Genomic DNA, 16,688 nt, shown 5'->3' on the forward strand with positions numbered 1-16,688 from the left:
AGTTATTGATAGTGAACATTTTTTCCTCAAACTACTTGCCTCTGAATTTCTCTGCATTTTTCCTTCTTACACTGTTTTGTCTGCCACTGAGTTGTAACAGGTCATGAGACTGCTATTAAAAAACCCCAGCATATGCTATTTACCATGCACTGCTCTCTTTAAACTCTTCTGCCAGGCTAATTTCTTGATATAAATATATAATTTTACTTTTTTTTTTTCTTTTCCACCCTTCTCTTCAGAAAATGGATGAAGCTTTTTTCATGAAAGTGGCTTGTCTGGAAATAGTGTAATCTAGTAATTCTAACAGTAAACCCTGTGTTTCCTGAGAGCCTCCCCTTCCTAGAATGTTCCAAAGAGGTTTTTCTGCTATTGTAAATAATAAATTCTTCCATTTCTTTAAAGATGCAGTGGGGGAGGGGAGAGGGAGTGAATCTGCTTTGTTCTTCACTGTAGCATCAGTCTGCTTTGCACAGTAATCCCTAACTGTATAAAAAAAACACACAAACCAAAAAAACCCCAAAACAGTTGAATGCATGAGTTGAGAGCTGAAATGCTATCTCTGTTTTCTGAAACTTCCAGCAAATGATACACATGTATCAGCAGCCAGGGTTGGTTTCCAGAATGCACAGTAAGATTCTTGGGCAGCAAGCTTTTGCTAGAGAGCATTTTGTTAGGAGAGGCCAAAATATAGGCAGCTGTATTGATTGCCTTTAGGAAATGAATGGCACTGTGTAATTAAGAAAAATGATGGTGTTATTTACCAGTGCTTTTGATTTTGTTTCCTTGGCAATGGGAGTTGGATGGAAGCATGTTGTTTTGTGGAGAGATGGCCAGGAAAAAAAGAATTTTTGAAACTTCATCTGTGGTTTGGTTTCTATAAAACTCTTCTTACATGAGGCTTTGACAATCTGATTAAATTGTATTGTGCTCATAAAACTGACAGTTCAGTTTTTTCCATTTGCTAATATGACTTCCTTTTGGCTTTTGGCTTCAGTCATGTTTTTGCTCGATGTCTGTGGGAGACAGGGCTGCCTTTTCCTGTGACCTTGAGTAAATCCCCATCTTCAGCACAGCTTATCACCATTTGTTCTGTAATTGCTCTTCAGGAGCAGTTAGGATGTCTATTTTTAAATTGCTCAATAACAACTTTTATTACCTACATCAGCTTCTTCCACTCTCCCAAGCTGAAGCCTGATGCCTAAGAAAACACGGGGGATGTGACAAGTGTCTCATGCCACGGAGCCCTCTGGAAAAGCTGGATGTCAGATGACAGGAGCCTTCTTCCAGGAGGAAGGGCTTGCTTCATCCTGCCTTTTGGAAAGGCATGAAAATGGGTGTGTTAGATTTGGAAGAGCAGCTGCCCCCTCTACTTCTGCTCAGCTGGTACATGCCTAGGAGGCAAAGCCAAGTGGCTTGATGGTTTTGCCTGCATGTGTTTTGTTTAGAAAGCTTGTCACTGCTATTGCTGAGAAACAATGGGAATTTTGAGAACAGATGAGGATCTTGTGTGGTGACAATAGACCATGAATGTAGCACCCAGCCTGAAGGATCTGTGAGGGGAATGTGCTTGCAAGCTTGGCACTTGAAAAACCCAACAACAAGAACAAAAAAAAGGAACCTAGAAAGGATTAAGCCCTGTAAAGGTTTAGTGCTCCATTCAGAGTTACACAGAGTAAAATACTCTTTACTTACTTTAAGGAGTTTATTGATGGATTTGCTGTCATAAATCTCAGCTCTAAGTGACCTGTGTCTCTGAGCTAGATTTTGAGAAAACTCAATAGCCTGGGGATGATGTGTAAGCCTGCCTTCTACTTTCCATGAGCACAGTTCAGAAAAAGCCCCACGTTTTAAAGGAACACTCACTTCTCCTTTCTGCACATCCCTGGGCTGGGTGTGCGTGCCAGGGAGCTGAGCCCCAGTTACACAGAGGGAGCAGCAGAGCTTCTCATGGCTCCCCTGGTTATAACCAAGGGGCTTTGCCCATGGTTACATACAGGACTCTTTCTCAGAGCTTCCCAGCAGGCAGAGCCCAGCATGTTCTAGAACAGAACATCTCTGATTTGTCAGTACTTTGGGCAGTACTTTAAAATTACTGATGTTTGAAATGGTCTCTCTGTTGCTGTTAACTCTTCCAGTCCAATTCCAGAGCAAAGGAGATGGCAGTTTATCAGAGCTCTCCTTTTAGCCAGGGCTTGTGTCTCTCTCCAGCCCAGCAGCTCAACCCAACCTCTCAATTAGGGGAGCTGAGTCTATTACTTAGTGCTGGAGCTGCCCATGGGTAATGACACAGTGCAAGCAGAGCTCTGAACAGTTTCATGTCTACAGGCACGTGTGCAGGGGCTCTCCCTTGCCAGTTGAACAGTTGCTGGTTGTTTGGTGTTCTCATCTGTTCTCTCTCATGCTGAAGCACTTCAAGCTGAGGGAGGTTTCTGGTGAAAATGAAGCTTTTAATGCCAGGTTCCCTCCAGGTATTCAGTGATAATACCCAACGCGTGGGCCTCTCTTGGATCCTGGTGCTCCTTGTTAAAAGGAGCAAGTACTAATATCTGTGCTGTGTATCTAACCCTTTGTGACTCCAAGTGTTTGGATTCATTAAGTGGCATATTTTTAAGAACTAATGATTTACACAACAGGCTTTGCTTCTGTGCAGCCTTGCTGCAGCCAAATTTCCATGCAAAAGTATTTTCTAGTTGCCTATGTTACTATCAACCACTGCTGTTTGTTTACTTTCCAAAACGTGTCCTGCCTCGGGGAGAACACAGACTTGGAAAAGGGGTTAAATCCATGGCCATGCTGAGCTGCAGCAGGACTGGTTTGTGAATGCCTGAGTGCCATCTGCACGCTGGGTGTCAGTTGTTGCTGGGACCTGTTTTTGACTCTGCTGAACCTTTACTGGTTGTGGTTTGTCTGGCCATCACATGACTTCTCTGAAAATTCCCCCTCCCCTCCATTTCCAGTAAACTGTTTGAACAGGAGTGACTCAGACTGAAACCAGCTTCCCTGTAACCACAGGGCTTGTTAAAGAATTTGTCAACGTGGACTCAAGAGGGTTTGTATTAAACTGAGCTGCAACTGCTTTGCTTTGCATTGCATCAGGACTTCCAGCCAACAGCTTCCTGCTCCCTGAGGCAGCTTCTTGTCTGCAAGGGGTTAAACTGATCAGCCTTTGGGGCAGTGAGAGGCACAGGTTAAACCCAGCTTCCCAGCATCTCTGGTGCTTTCAGCTGAATTGCTTTTCCAGGTCTTCATGTGGGGTTTCTCTTTGCAGCAGCAGCACAAAGCACCCTACCACACCCAGGCATGGTTGCTTGGAGAGCCCAGCACTGTGTTCTGACATGACACTGTGACTTCACTCCAACGGAATGATTAGGTTTAACCAATAAGCAAAATGTTATTTAATTAGCAGTGTAAAATCAGTTGGCCAAATAAAAAAGTGAAGCTCACCCATGATGAAGTGAAGAGTTAGGAGCTGATAAGCTCCTGCTTGAAAAGGATTCCCTGCCTGCTGGCTTCTTTGGTGAAAAGGTTTTGAGAGCATTCAGTGTGAGAAAAAAGAAGTTAAAGCAGACCACAAGCAGGTTCTTATAAAGCAGTTATCATAAAAATGGAAGTGGTAGAGTCACCTACAATAACTGGAAAGCCTTGGCTTTTTTGTTGTTGTTGTTGTTGTTTTGCTTTCCCAGAAATAACTTGTTTAAACCCAACATCAAATAAATTCCGTTCCTAATTTCCCTTGCCAGTCTTCCAGGCACCCCCTTGCCTCATCAGCTTCCTCTCCATTAATTGTGTCCTACAAGAATGCTGGGGTTTGGTCTTGGCTGGGTGATGGGTGGCCAGCAGGAGGTTTTGTCTTCACACACCACATTCCTGACATTTAATGCCTGTATTTGTTAATATAGGTATGGGAGGTATTTTAACCTCTTTTATTTAACCCATAATTAAAAGGAAATCCAAAACTAATCAAATCTTGGAGCTTCATGTTTAAATCTTCCTCTGAATGCTGTGGCTTGAGAGCGAGATGGGAAACTGGCAGTGAAATAAAGTAACAATATAATAAGCAGCAAATATAGCAGGGAAGAGCTTAAATTGTTTTCCAGACATTCATTGAAATTGTTTTCCAAAATTACCCACTTGAAATAAGCTTTGGAATAAGTCAGTGAAAGCTTTCAGTAGGGGAATTTGTTATAGAGGACCTGAGAAAAGAGGTAGCAAAGAGTTAATGTGGGCAGAAGGTAGACAATGGGAGCTGTGAGTAACCAGTGTGTAAGCTGCCTCCTCATGGAGTCCTTTGGACACTGGGAAGGGAACAGGGCAGACTTGTGCCTGTGTTGTTGTTAGTTTGCACACCTGCCTACAGATAAGGAAAAACCAGCAATGAGCATTACCTTTCCTTTCCTTTCTTATCCTTTCCTTTCCCTTCCTAGTGGCAATCTAGAGATGATTTTTTCACATTCTTCTCTAAACAGCTCTTTGTGATAATGTCTGTCCCCTACTATTCCTTTACTCATCCTTCTGTTCCTGTAGCAGTGTGTAAGCACATGAATCAGGAATGATGGAGCCACTGAGGAAACCTGGGCAATATTTTCACTCAAGATTAGGATAATGGCTCAGAGGAATTTTTTTTTTTGTGACAAGTCTCTCACTTTACAATAGAAATGAACATTTTCAGATAGAATGTCACCATTTCACTGGCAATGTAAGCTGCATTTGCACTCGTGGAGGGGCAGCACTTAGTTGAGCTCTGCCATTGAATTTCCATGCTCTGTTCTGTGAGCATCTGGGATGGTCAACACAAGTTCCTAAGGGAACAGTTTCTTCTAAAATATTTCATATTTCACTCCCTAGTATTCTGAGAAAGACCAAGAAATGATCAAAAATTTTGTTTGGATAAACTGCTTGAAAAATGTTTTTTTCAGGCACAGCCTTCAATAACTGATAGAAATAAATTAGGGTATTGTGATCAAGAAAATGGCTGCTTCCCCCCCTCCCCTGCTCCAGACACTGTTTAAATGTCTGTGTTGTACAAGAGTCTGGTATGCAGAGCACTTCTCTGAGCTGTCTGGGAACCTTTGCTACTTCCCAGCGAGAACAAGTGAGAGGTGTGTTCAGCATTGCACATCTGGCTGGGCTGAGCAGGGAGAAGTGTGTGTGTATCTCCCTTTGTCTCCCTTTTTATGCTACAAATGGTTTTTTCTTGAGTGTGAATTTTTCCTCCTTAATTTTAAGTTCTCTCTGTGGTTTTTTCAGTGCTGGTGATTTTGGCTCTGCTTTGAAAAGGTCAATCTATTTGTCTGCTTATCAAAAATTGCTTCCTTTCTTGACAATGGTGGCAAAAGCCAAGCAGTAACTTGCTTCATTCCAACAGTCGTGAGCCCTTCCCTACAGTGTCTGGATCTTAAACTCCCCCCCAGGAATAGGACTTGATGATTTTTAATGGATAACAACATTTGACAGCATTCTGGAACTGCTTGTCACTGCTCTAACTAGATTAGCAGCCCCATGGCCACTGATTGCAGTTGGGGAGACAAATGAGATAAAGGAGCATTCCCTCTGCAGCTGCAGTGGCATCTGAGGAGACCCAGATGCTTTTCCCTGGAGAAGCAGAGGCTGCAGAGGTCAGGGTGGGAACCAGGATGTCCTTTGAGTTCAGTCCTCTCTCTGTAAGTGGCTGCTTGTATCTCATGTGGCATGGCAGAAAAAGTCACCTTGAAAGGAACCTGTTGGAGTTTCTCATCCAAGGTTTTGCTCAGAGCAGTGGCATCTGTGAGATCAGCTCAGGCTCCTCAGGGCACTGTCAGGTCTGGGCTTGAAACCCTCCAAGGCTGGAGGCTACACAACTCTTGGGTAATCTTTCCCATCTCTGACTGTCCACACGGCCTTCCTGCTTCCCTGACATGGCAAACTGAAGAAATTCTTCCATGAAATAGATTGCAGGATCTGCTCACTGCCAGATCTCCTACAAGATGTGAAGAGAAAGTAGTTCTGTATCAGGCAAAACTATTTATTTCTCACTTTCTCACACCTCTCTACCAAACTGTCCAAGGGAGCACATCTTGTTCCATTGCTACTGCACAGACTTGAGTTGAGGAGCAGAGCATGGAGGTGACAGGGGATGTGGTTAAAAGGGCTACTGCTCTATAGGACAGATCTGATAAGACTGAAAGGACATGCTCCTTCCTCTTCCTCTGGACTGTTTCCTTTGATTGTGTCTTATTCTTTACAGAATTTCTTTATTCTTACATGAAGCAAAAGGACTTTTTATGCAGAACTCCGTGAGCTTCCGTTCCAGTTGTGGAAAAGTCTGGAATTAAGTTTGAGTGCCTGTGACTCACTGGAGCTCTGGGATAGGTGTTCATTGTGATCTGTCACTTCCAAACCTGAGCATGGTGTTGGATTGTAACAGTCTGAAATCCTGAAACTAAAGCTTTTGAGTTGGAATTTATCACAAAGAAACATTTGCTGCTTCTTTCCCTAAGGTCTTGGGGAGAAGTGAGGAAAAAAAAGACATTTTTACCAAGATACAGTTGGTTAATGGGATGAAGAAATACATAAGAGGTTCCTAATGCTAAGTCTGTTTAATCCAGAGGTGGTTGACTTCCTTCCTACTCATGTTGAAGGGAAGTTTTATTTACCACATAATGGATTTTATAATAATTGCTCAGAAGTTTTGCACTTTTACTCCAAACAGGTTAAAACTTAATCAGGGAATATTAGTCAGGGAAAGCAGAGTGAGCTGTTGGAATCATCACCTCTCTCTTGTACATTGCTCCCATCTGGTTTTAAAGGATTTGTCTCTGCTTTGCACACTACTTTTCTATCTGTGGCTTCTTTTTAACTGCAGCTGTAAAATCTGATTATGAGGACAATAGTTTTAACTGTATCTTCTATGGAAAAACTTCATTTTTTCTGGCACAAGAACTAATTACAGTAACTCATACGCCTGAGTTTACAAAGTCCCAAAGACGAGCATCTTGCTGATTATTTTTGTGGATTGAAGCATCACCTCCTAACATGCAACCAAACTCAAGAATTTGAATGTAAACAGACGTGGAAATCATTTCCCTCCCTCTGTCTTCAGTACCCTTGTTCTAAGAAAGGCTACTAGAAAAATTCACCTGTCCATTTGATTTCTTAGTGACTGTACAAAGAGGGATACAGCCCTCAGTGTACACTTCTGAGTGTTCAGAGCTGTTGCAGCTGATGGAGTGGGGGATCAGGATCCCCATGAACCATTATTAAAATATTCCTGTTTGCATCTTAGTGGATCCTTACTCATGAGATCTGGGACCTTTCTTTTGTGGGTGAGGTATGAAATGGTTTCTTTGGTCACTGAGTAATGAACTATTTGCAGTGATTAGCACTGACTATCACCTCTCTCTTGATCTCTGTTCTCCAGGTTATTTTGTTGATCATTCAGGGTTGTTGCTGATCCACTGCTTTCTTAGCCTGGCTGTAAATTGGAACCTCTCAGCCTGTAGGTAGCTCTCCAGCTTGTTAAAACTGCTCTTCTGCAGTTAATATGTTATTTTGATGAGTTAATAATTCTTCCCAGTCCTCTGAAATTCTCGAGTTCATTGCCTAACCACAAATGGTCATTCTCCCATAAGTTGTGTTTGATTCTATTGTGTTGTAATAGAAAGCCAGAAGAAACAAAATATTGTGCAGCTCATTTTTAACATAACTCAGATTTTTATGTGAAAAGGAGCACTGTCTTTGTAGGCAGCTTTTTACATGTTAAGGAATTTATAACTTTAATAATCTTAGACCGTAGCTTCATCCATCATCTGCAAACTTTTGGAAAGATGTTCTCTTCATGTTATTATTTGAATAACTAAACTTGGTTTCTGGTGAGAAAATACAAAAATAATATTAAATTATATTAAAGTCTTGAAGGTTTGTGCACTTTGTCCTCACGTGCAAGTTCCACATTCTCATCAGGGGAGTGTGCTGGCACAAGGGTGAATCCCTGTCTCAAGAGCAACTTCAGTATTCTTGTTCCTACAGGACCATCAAGGTGCTACCCACTCACTTCAAATGTCTTTGTATTTCTCCAATGTTCATTGATAGATTGGGTTTTTAATTGGAGTAACAAACCCCTCTCTTCCAGAAATATTGCTACCTACATCCAGTGGAATGCTCCTTGCTTAAATACAGCACGACTTGTGTAACTACAATGAAGGGAGAAAGAAAAAAATAGTAATTTCAGTTATAAATGGAAACAAGATAAGGCAGGGGGATGGGACAAAGCCTTGCAGCTAAGACAAGGCTGCTCATTCACTCCTTCAGGAGTGAGGGCATTTTTGCAGGGTTATGTTAAAGCTGTACCATAATGCAGATCTGAAGGAGGAACGTTGTGGTCAATCTGACTTATCAGCAAAACTTGTAATTTTTTCTTTATTATCCCTTTAGGTTTGGGGAGGATTTTTTTGCTTGTGCAACATGTAGTAATGAAATGCTGGCACAACAAAATGTGCCATTTCACTGAGGGCAGACACGAAGCAAACTTCCTCGAGCTGCCAGCTCCAACTTGTGAATCACTGCTTCACCACTGACCTTTTTATGCCTGTGATTTCCATTCCAGTTCTTGAGATCTGATGATTAACCCAATGAAGTAATGTTTAATCATTTAACCTTCCTTTGCCTGGGTTGTAGCAGTCACAGGAAATCTATTTCCAAACCAAAAAACCAAATCATCTTTGAAAGGGACAGAGTGAGCTAAAGTATCCCGAAATGTTATGGAATGAATCACATTAGCTGAGAGTCCAGTCCAGTCTAGGTACTTAAATTTTGGGGGAAAATGTTTTGCCTGTAAGTAGCTGAATTTTTCTGTCTTTTCTAATTTTATTTGTTTTTTAATTAAACCTCTAAGTTGTTGGTTTGTTTTTCTTTCAAATGCTTAAAAAAGTAGAGAAAAAATTGTTCCTTCCGCAGGCTTTGTAACAAAAAAATTCTATTGTGAAATAGGTAAAAGTTGTGAAACTGATCGTTGTGTTCTCTGAGAAATGAAACTTCTAAGGTTGTGTTTTTAATAATTGCAGGTGTTGCAAAGATTGGACTAATGACATTTAAGGAAGCAACCAAACAGAAGTGTTTCTGAGTTTGTTTTCATTAAAGGGAATGTTGAGAGACTGGAAAGCTGTAGTTTTGTGGCAACCCTGATATGTGTATTCCCATGCAAATTATTCAGAGCTATGGTTACATGAGATGAGAGAAAAATATGGATAAAATCCTTTATTTACCTTTTTTGGCTTATTTAGAGAGTTTGAAAAGGAAAGACAAATTAAAAGGCTGAAATTTTCAGAACTTTAGTTGTGCTTTCCATGGATACTTTGTAATAGTGAAAGGTTAAAAAACCCCAAACTTAAATAAGAAACAATCTGAGAAATATCTTTTTAAAATGTTATTAATCAAGAAGGGGAAAAAAATTGCCCCAACATTGGTTTGGGTTGTTTGTTTGGGGTGGTTTTTTGAGAGACAAACTTGTACTTTTTTCAGTACTTTCATCATTGGTTTTATAAAATAAATTGTGTGATTTTAGCTGGGGGGAAAAATTAGTTTTAAGGCAGCTTGGTATTTTGCAGCAGTTTTGGAATGTGGGTGAGGGAATCTGTTTATTTTTAGGAAATTTTGTGGAAAAATGGTGCACTGTGCTTACACTAAATTAATAAAATCAATTTATATATAATAATAATAATGAGATATCATATTAAACCAGCTGTGTTGCAAGCATTAGCTTATAGATCACTTGCTGGAGTGTTTTTCAGTTTCCAGCTTGTGAAAATTAATACAACAGTGAATTATTTTCTAAGAGAACAGGTAAAGAGGTTAACACTGGGATAGAAATAACTTCAGCTGAAATGTAGCATGGATCTATTGGAATATTTGGCTTGTTGTGTTTTATTTTAAATATACTTTACATTGAGATTTATGGAGCTGTGAAAAAAAAAATCTTTATGGGCTTAAAAAAGGGAAAATATTGTTCTAACCCCACGAGCACTGTGAAATGGTGAACAAAATAGGAACTGAGAAGCCCTTGGCCACACTCAGCTCTGCTGTAGAGCACGGGGGAAGCATCTTATGAAATTCCTACATGAGGCACTTTTTTTTTTTCAGTTCACCTTTTCAAATACCAAAATGCTGTTGAGAGGACTCTGTTGCTCTTTAGCACACTTTTAATTAATTTGTAGGGGAATTTCAAAGACATTTTTCTGCTTCTGTCTTTGGGCAAGGAGTTAGAATCCCCTCAGTGTGAGTTAGTCCCCTCAGTGAGCTGCATTTTATTTCCTTGGGGAGCTGTGGGATCAAGCTCTGCAGAAAACTCTTCCATCGTTTTTAGTTCATGTCCTAAATCCTCAGAGAGGCTCAACATGTACCTGGGTGCTGACCTGGATTAATAGCATTAGTACTTTTATTTCAGTTTTGTTTACTAACTTAGGAATAATGGTGAGGGAGTTGGAGTTTGAGAAGCAACTTCCCGTGATGTTGTAAGATTTCTTTACTTGGTTCACTGATAAACTGTCAAAATGCAATCCTCTAACAAAAAAACCTAAAGAAACAGGAAACATTAAAAAAAATGTACTTTACCTGTCAGGTAGGAGTGTTCTGACCACTTTCAAGTGTTTGTTATCAGCCTCGGTGGGAGAGGATTTTAATCCCTCCTGCAGTATCCTCAGAGTTCACTAGAAAAAATGTCAAGAACAAGTTTTCAAAAAAAAAAAGGAAATATTTCACCTATTTTGCAATGAAAATTCACCTATTTTTGCAATTTTGGAATTCAGGATTCCAAGGTTGTACCCACACTTAAAGTCAGCAAATTCACACCCTACAGAATATTCTAAAATGATTTTTATATTTTCCTGTGGTTAAAAATGCCCTGTTGTAAAATGTAGGAAGTTTTATTTCTTTGGCATTTTTTTGTTAAGTTGAAGGATTTGTTTTAATTTGGGATATTTTTTCAAATATAAATTATAATAAACAGAATTCTTCTGATTTCATTCAGAATTGAGATTTTTTTCAGTTGGTAATTTATTAACTATTTCTAAAGAACTGTAATGGAGAAAAGCTATTTGAAAAGCTGGTGCAAAAAAGAAGCAAATGGCCTTATCATGGATTTCTTTTGTTTTCTTAAATCTTGCATAAAAAGTTATGTCAGTTTTATAGTTTGGAATTTAAATAGCATACAAGAACAATGTCAGTAATTTACTTGCATTAGTGTATAATACTGAAGGTTTCTGCAGAACTGTAAGAGTTGAAATTGCATAAATTTCATTTTTCTGCACTATCCTGTAGTTGTTTTAATCAATAAATAATGATTTTCTCAATTCCAAACCTCCCCAGAGAATCATTAATATTGATGAAGCAATTTCCTTGTGAAATTTATCTGCTAGTTTTCTCCAAAATGTAAATATTACATTGCTACTTTTTATTCCTCATTTATAGGGTTTTTTTAAAAAATAATGAATCATTGCTTTTAAAAGTTTGCTATCCCCAAAGTTACTCAGTTTTCTGCTGTCACTGCTGCCTCCGAGCCTGAATAGAGAAGACTGACCCTGTTTGTAACTTTTTCATAGAATCATAGAATCATAGAATTAGCCGGGTTGGAAGGGACCTCAGAGATCATCTAGTCCAACCCTTGACCCACCGGAGCAGTTGCTAGACCATGGCACTGAGTGCCACATCCAGTCTTTTTTTAAATGTCTCCAGGGACGGAGAATCTACCACCTCACCGGGCAGTCCATTCCATAGCCTGATCACCCTCTCCGTGAAGAAATTCTTTCTAATATCTAACCTAAACCTCCCCTGGCACAACTTAAGACTGTGTCCTCTTGTCTTGTTGAAGGTCGTCTGTGAAAAGAGTCCAGTTCCCACCTCGCTACAGCCTCCTTTCAGGGAGTTGTAGACAGCAATGAGGTCTCCCCTGAGCCTCCTCTTCTTCAGGCTGAACACCCCCAGCTCTCTCAGCCTCTCCTCATAGGGCCTGTGCTCGAGTCCCTTCACCAGCCTGGTTGCCCTCCTTTGGACCTGTTCCAGGACCTCTACATCCTTCTTAAACTGAGGGGCCCAGAACTGGACACAGTACTCGAGGTGTGGCCTCACCAGCGCTGAGTACAGGGGCAGAATCACCTCCCTGGACCTGCTGGTGACGCTGTTTTTGATACAGGCCAGGATGCCATTGGCCTTCTTGGCCACCTGGGCACACTGCTGGCTCATGTTCAGTTTCTTGTCAATGCAGACTCCCAGGTCCCTTTCTGCCTGGCTGCTCTCCAGCCACTCTGTCCCCAGCCTGTAGCGCTGCATGGGGTTGTTGTGGCCAAAGTGCAGGACCCGGCACTTGGCCTTGTTGAACCTCATCCCGTTGGAATCGGCCCAGCTCTCCAGTCTGTCCAGGTCCCTCTGCAGAGCCCTCCTGCCTTCGAGTTGGTCCACACTTCCTCCCAGCTTGGTGTCATCTGCGAATTTGCTGATGATGGACTCAATCCCTTCGTCTAGGTCGTCGATAAAGATATTGAACAGAACTGGGCCCAGTTCTGATTGAAAATAATTTTATTCTTGTGTGAATTCACTTTTCACACTCACATGAACTCCTTGTGAGAATCTTTATTTTTGTGTTTAAAGAATATTTACTGTGTGTGTGGTAAACTCTGGGACTTAAAGAGTTTGTGATGAGGGTAAAGGAAAAGCTGTGATCCCAACATAAAAAGGAAATATTTCCCCTATTCCATTTTGCAATGAAACCTTCAGGATCCCAAGGTTCACCTTTATGTTTTTTACCTTGGCTTTGGAAAGAAGAACCCAAATGTTACATGGTTTGCCACCTCTGTTGCTTTTTGAAGTATTTCAGACTCAACTCTGTGGATTTAATGAACTTTCCAAATCTGTTGTAGAGAGTACCTGGAATGAGATATTTTGATTAAGAGCCTGGGTTTGAAAGAAAAGATATAAGGGGATTATTCTGTTCTTTGTGTTTTGAGAAAGTACCTTTTGAATACTGTAAATGGAGTTGAAGGAATTAATTCCCTTTGCTTGATTAAGGAATAAGGTATAAGCAGCACTGGCATTTCAGAGATAGGGGGAAATAAATACTGGAAAACCTGTTTCCATAGCAGAGGGAGCTCAGTGCCACTTGCAGAGCTCTGCAAACCAAAACCCAGCACATGCAGGTGGTCACGTTCTGCCCCCGGGGAAGTTCTCTCTTCTGCCCTGAGTTTCAAGCTGGTTGAAAAATCTTTCCAATTGCTAGGAAATCCCAAAGCCTGGAGGATGTTGAAATCCACATCCCTTCTGAGGTAGATTCGGGTGGGGTTTTGCCTCAACTAATGCTTTGCTTTTTTTCTTTGCAGGATTTTGCTTCCCGGGCTAAACGGGCTGTCCAGAACCTGGTGCAGAAGGTTGGGTTCTTTGGCATTTTGGCCTGTGCTTCAGTAAGTTCATTTCAGTCAATTCCAGGTGGGATTTATTGGGTTGAAATGAATGCTGGGACCTGTGGCTTGGTTTTCTCTGAGCCCCTCTGGATCCTTGTGCTGCCTTTGCTGTTTCTGTGGCAGAATGGGGAAACTCCAGAGCTACATGGGTACAAAACACAGAGAATTCTGCATCAAAGCCCAGCTTTACCATCCCTTCCACCTCACCACTTGGTATCTTGACACTGGTGCTTGAAAGATAAGGAGTTTGGGATAGTTCTGTTTCCTTTTCAGCTCCCCAGGAAAGAATGGTGCAGCAAGGGATCTTTTTTTTTTTTATTTTATTTTTTTCCTAATGATAAAGCAATTCATTGTATAGTTGAGCACACTGGAGGGAAACTTGATAAAAACAGGTCAGCTCACTAAAGACACAAAAAGCTTGTTGCAGTAGGGAAGATTTACAGGAAATTGAACTAAAATTCTTAAAATTCAAGAAGTTTCTTTGTTTCAGAGCAGGGATGCTCCCTTCATTGGGTGTTGAGGCTGCATCTCTGAAGGGCACATGAACTCTGCTGCTCACTGCTCTGTGTTAGGGGTAGCTGGCAGATCAGGTCACACCCCAAATCATCTGAGTGATTCTGTTGGGACTTTCCTAGCCCAGATTATTAGCTGGCAAGACACAGCAAGAGCTGCATCATTTTCTGTAGGTTCTGCTGGAACCAAATTATAATTTGTTTAGTTGTTTAGGTGGTATAGCTCCCAGTGCTTGGCATCTTCAGTTACAAAGTTATACACAGACTGAAGAGTGGAAAACTAGCTGTATAAATCCAGATAGGGATATTCAGCAGTAGTAACTCTCCTAAGTCTGCTCTGGAGATGTTTTTGGGTCACTGGGAACCAGAGAGAGAAGCATGAGGAAGCCAGTTCCAGAGTCATGGCTTCATGAGCTACAAAACTTGTTCTCTTTTTAAGCAAGAGGTGATAGGAAGTTCTCTACTGATGTTGTTTTAGTGTTATAAGTAGGGTAATACTGTTTCTTTGGAGCAGAAAAATACTGAACCACTTGAGGTGTAAATCTCTCTCTGAAAGCTTAATGAAACAGGGAATAGTGTGCCTGATGCTTCCATCCCACAGAAAATGTGGAATGTGATGCTCAGAAATGTGATTACAGCCAAGGGGAAAGTGTGGATCCCCTCTGATCCCATTCTGCAGGAATAACCACTCAGCTGATGAGGAATTAATTCCACACTTCTCTAGCATCTCCCTCAGTTTCCTAAATTGTAGGGATGACAATGTTACCTGTTTGCTCAAATGGAATTAACCTGTGTTAGCTGGAGAGAATTAATCTGATTAGACTTCTGTTTACTGATTTTTTGGAAGTGTCTCAGAGTGCAGACACAAGTTTCAAGCTGTTCATTCAGCTTCCCACTCAGCAAGCTCTCAGCCTGCTCCCTCCTTGCCTCTGACTCACTGCTCTCCAGTCACCATCCTGTGAGCCATCTTCTGTCTGCCCTGTGTCCTGGGAACAGCAGCTTGTAGGTGGCAGGGATGAGTTACTGGAGTGGCTGGGCAAGGTGAAAAGTGGATAAATGGAGAACATGAGGAAGGAGTTGGTAAACATGAGAGGTGATGTGTAAACTCTTTTTAGTTCCTGCTTAGTAATACTTCAACATTTGCTTAACTTCTTACCTACTCTGAGCTCCAGCTTCCTTTTGCCCATAGAGGGGCTCAGAGGAGGGATGAGGAATCATCAATCCACCACACCACACTTGAGGATCTGTAAATGTGTTTAGGTTGAGGTTGGATGGGAAAAGCAGAGGGATTCAAAGCTCTGTGTTCTTGCTGGAGCTGGAGGGGATTCCTCAGCCCCCTGTGTGCTCCCTGTATCTGTGCATTCTCCCACGAGCTTCAGGGCTTCTTTTTCTTGTTGCTGCTTTACCATGTGATAATTGGGATCTTACTCTTGGATTTTAAACACTGTTCCAGTTGGGTGTGTTTTGTATGATTACAGAACTGGCTCGTAAGGACTGTCCTCACTGCAGGTTGTTGTCTGTCAAGCAGTGGCTTCTAAATGCTGCACAAAACCGAAATTAAACTGAATTTAAATCTTTGCCAGTTGATCCAATGAAATCAGCTGAGCTTCATGTTGTTCAGTTGCAATGAGGAAGACACATTATTGTCTGGAGCAGGATTCCTATGTAAAGGCAGCTCTGGGGAAGGCACAGAGCAAGTTTTAGCCCTGGAAGATCCTTGCTGTGACTTGTGAGAATTTGCTCTCCTGTCTTTGTGGGCTTTTTTGGCAACTCTCAGTGCTCTGTGTGTGTTTCTTTTCAAAAGCAAAGAGAAAACCTCACTCGCCTGCTCATATACCCTGATGTGGACTTGTCAAGTAGCTTTTTAGTGTGAGATGTTGAACGTGCTGCTGATTTAGAGTTACCCATGCCCAAAGCATGCTGATCCCTCCACAGTGACAGGACTGCAGTAATTAAATACTGTGAACTTACCAAAAAAAAAAAAAAAAAAAAGCCTCAAACCAGCCAACAAAGAACATACTTGAGACCTAGAGCAGACTTGGCTCAGAAGAGCAGAGTTATCTGGCTGTGGTATAAGTAAATAATTTACTGGCCTCCTATGCCTGAGACAGATGTCAGAGGTAAAGAATCATTTTAGCTGAAGTGGAGCATGTTTAGAGACCGTTTCGGGGCATGGTTAGAGACTGTTTCAGATTTCTTCCTATGCAGGTGGTGGTGTGGGTACCCATAAATCTGAATTACTGGTCTATAACAGCTAAGGATAAGCCTCACAAGTTTTCTCACAGATTGCAGGTTTCCAGTCAGCTGCCAGCTTGCTATCTTTTATGGTCTATTTGTTTGTTTGTATAATAAAACAACACAAATACTGCAGGATATCAGCCCGGGGAATCCCCTGCTCCTGTGAATTCCACACTCCCTGTGCTTTGGCTCTTTTTCTGCTGCATGCTAAGTGTGAAAGGTTGGAATGTGGAGACTTGCTTGGATTAATTTTAAAAATTATTTTACAGATAGGATTGCAGTATCAAACGTCAAGCCAACAGCTTAACAATTAAAAAACAATCCTTTAAGTTGAAATGAAATGCATATGGTTAATAAAATGTAATCAGTGCCTCTAAACTGGATACATATGGCTAAAAATGCCACTTTTTAATGTACTTTCTCAGATAGAAATCACTGGGGATCATTTTGAACACCAACTTCCAAGAGTGATGAGCTTGTGAGAAAATTTGATAAATCACTCAAAATGGCTTTACTG

At 41.2% G+C, this 16,688-nt stretch overlaps 1 protein-coding gene across 2 annotated transcripts in view; it reads left to right on the forward strand.

Moving 5' to 3' along the window:
* The window catches only part of VMP1 (vacuole membrane protein 1), a 65,630-nt gene that overhangs the window by 31,227 nt on the left and 17,715 nt on the right, over window positions 1-16,688 (forward strand). For both annotated transcript variants that reach the window (XM_030462284.1, XM_030462285.1), the window contains one exon: window positions 13,341-13,421. In XM_030462284.1, coding sequence (XP_030318144.1) covers window positions 13,341-13,421 — 81 coding nt within the window. The remainder of the gene's footprint in view (window positions 1-13,340; window positions 13,422-16,688) is intronic.

Source organism: Calypte anna, chromosome 19 (genome assembly GCF_003957555.1).
Source record: "Calypte anna isolate BGI_N300 chromosome 19, bCalAnn1_v1.p, whole genome shotgun sequence".
Taxonomy (NCBI): Eukaryota; Metazoa; Chordata; class Aves; order Apodiformes; family Trochilidae; genus Calypte; species Calypte anna.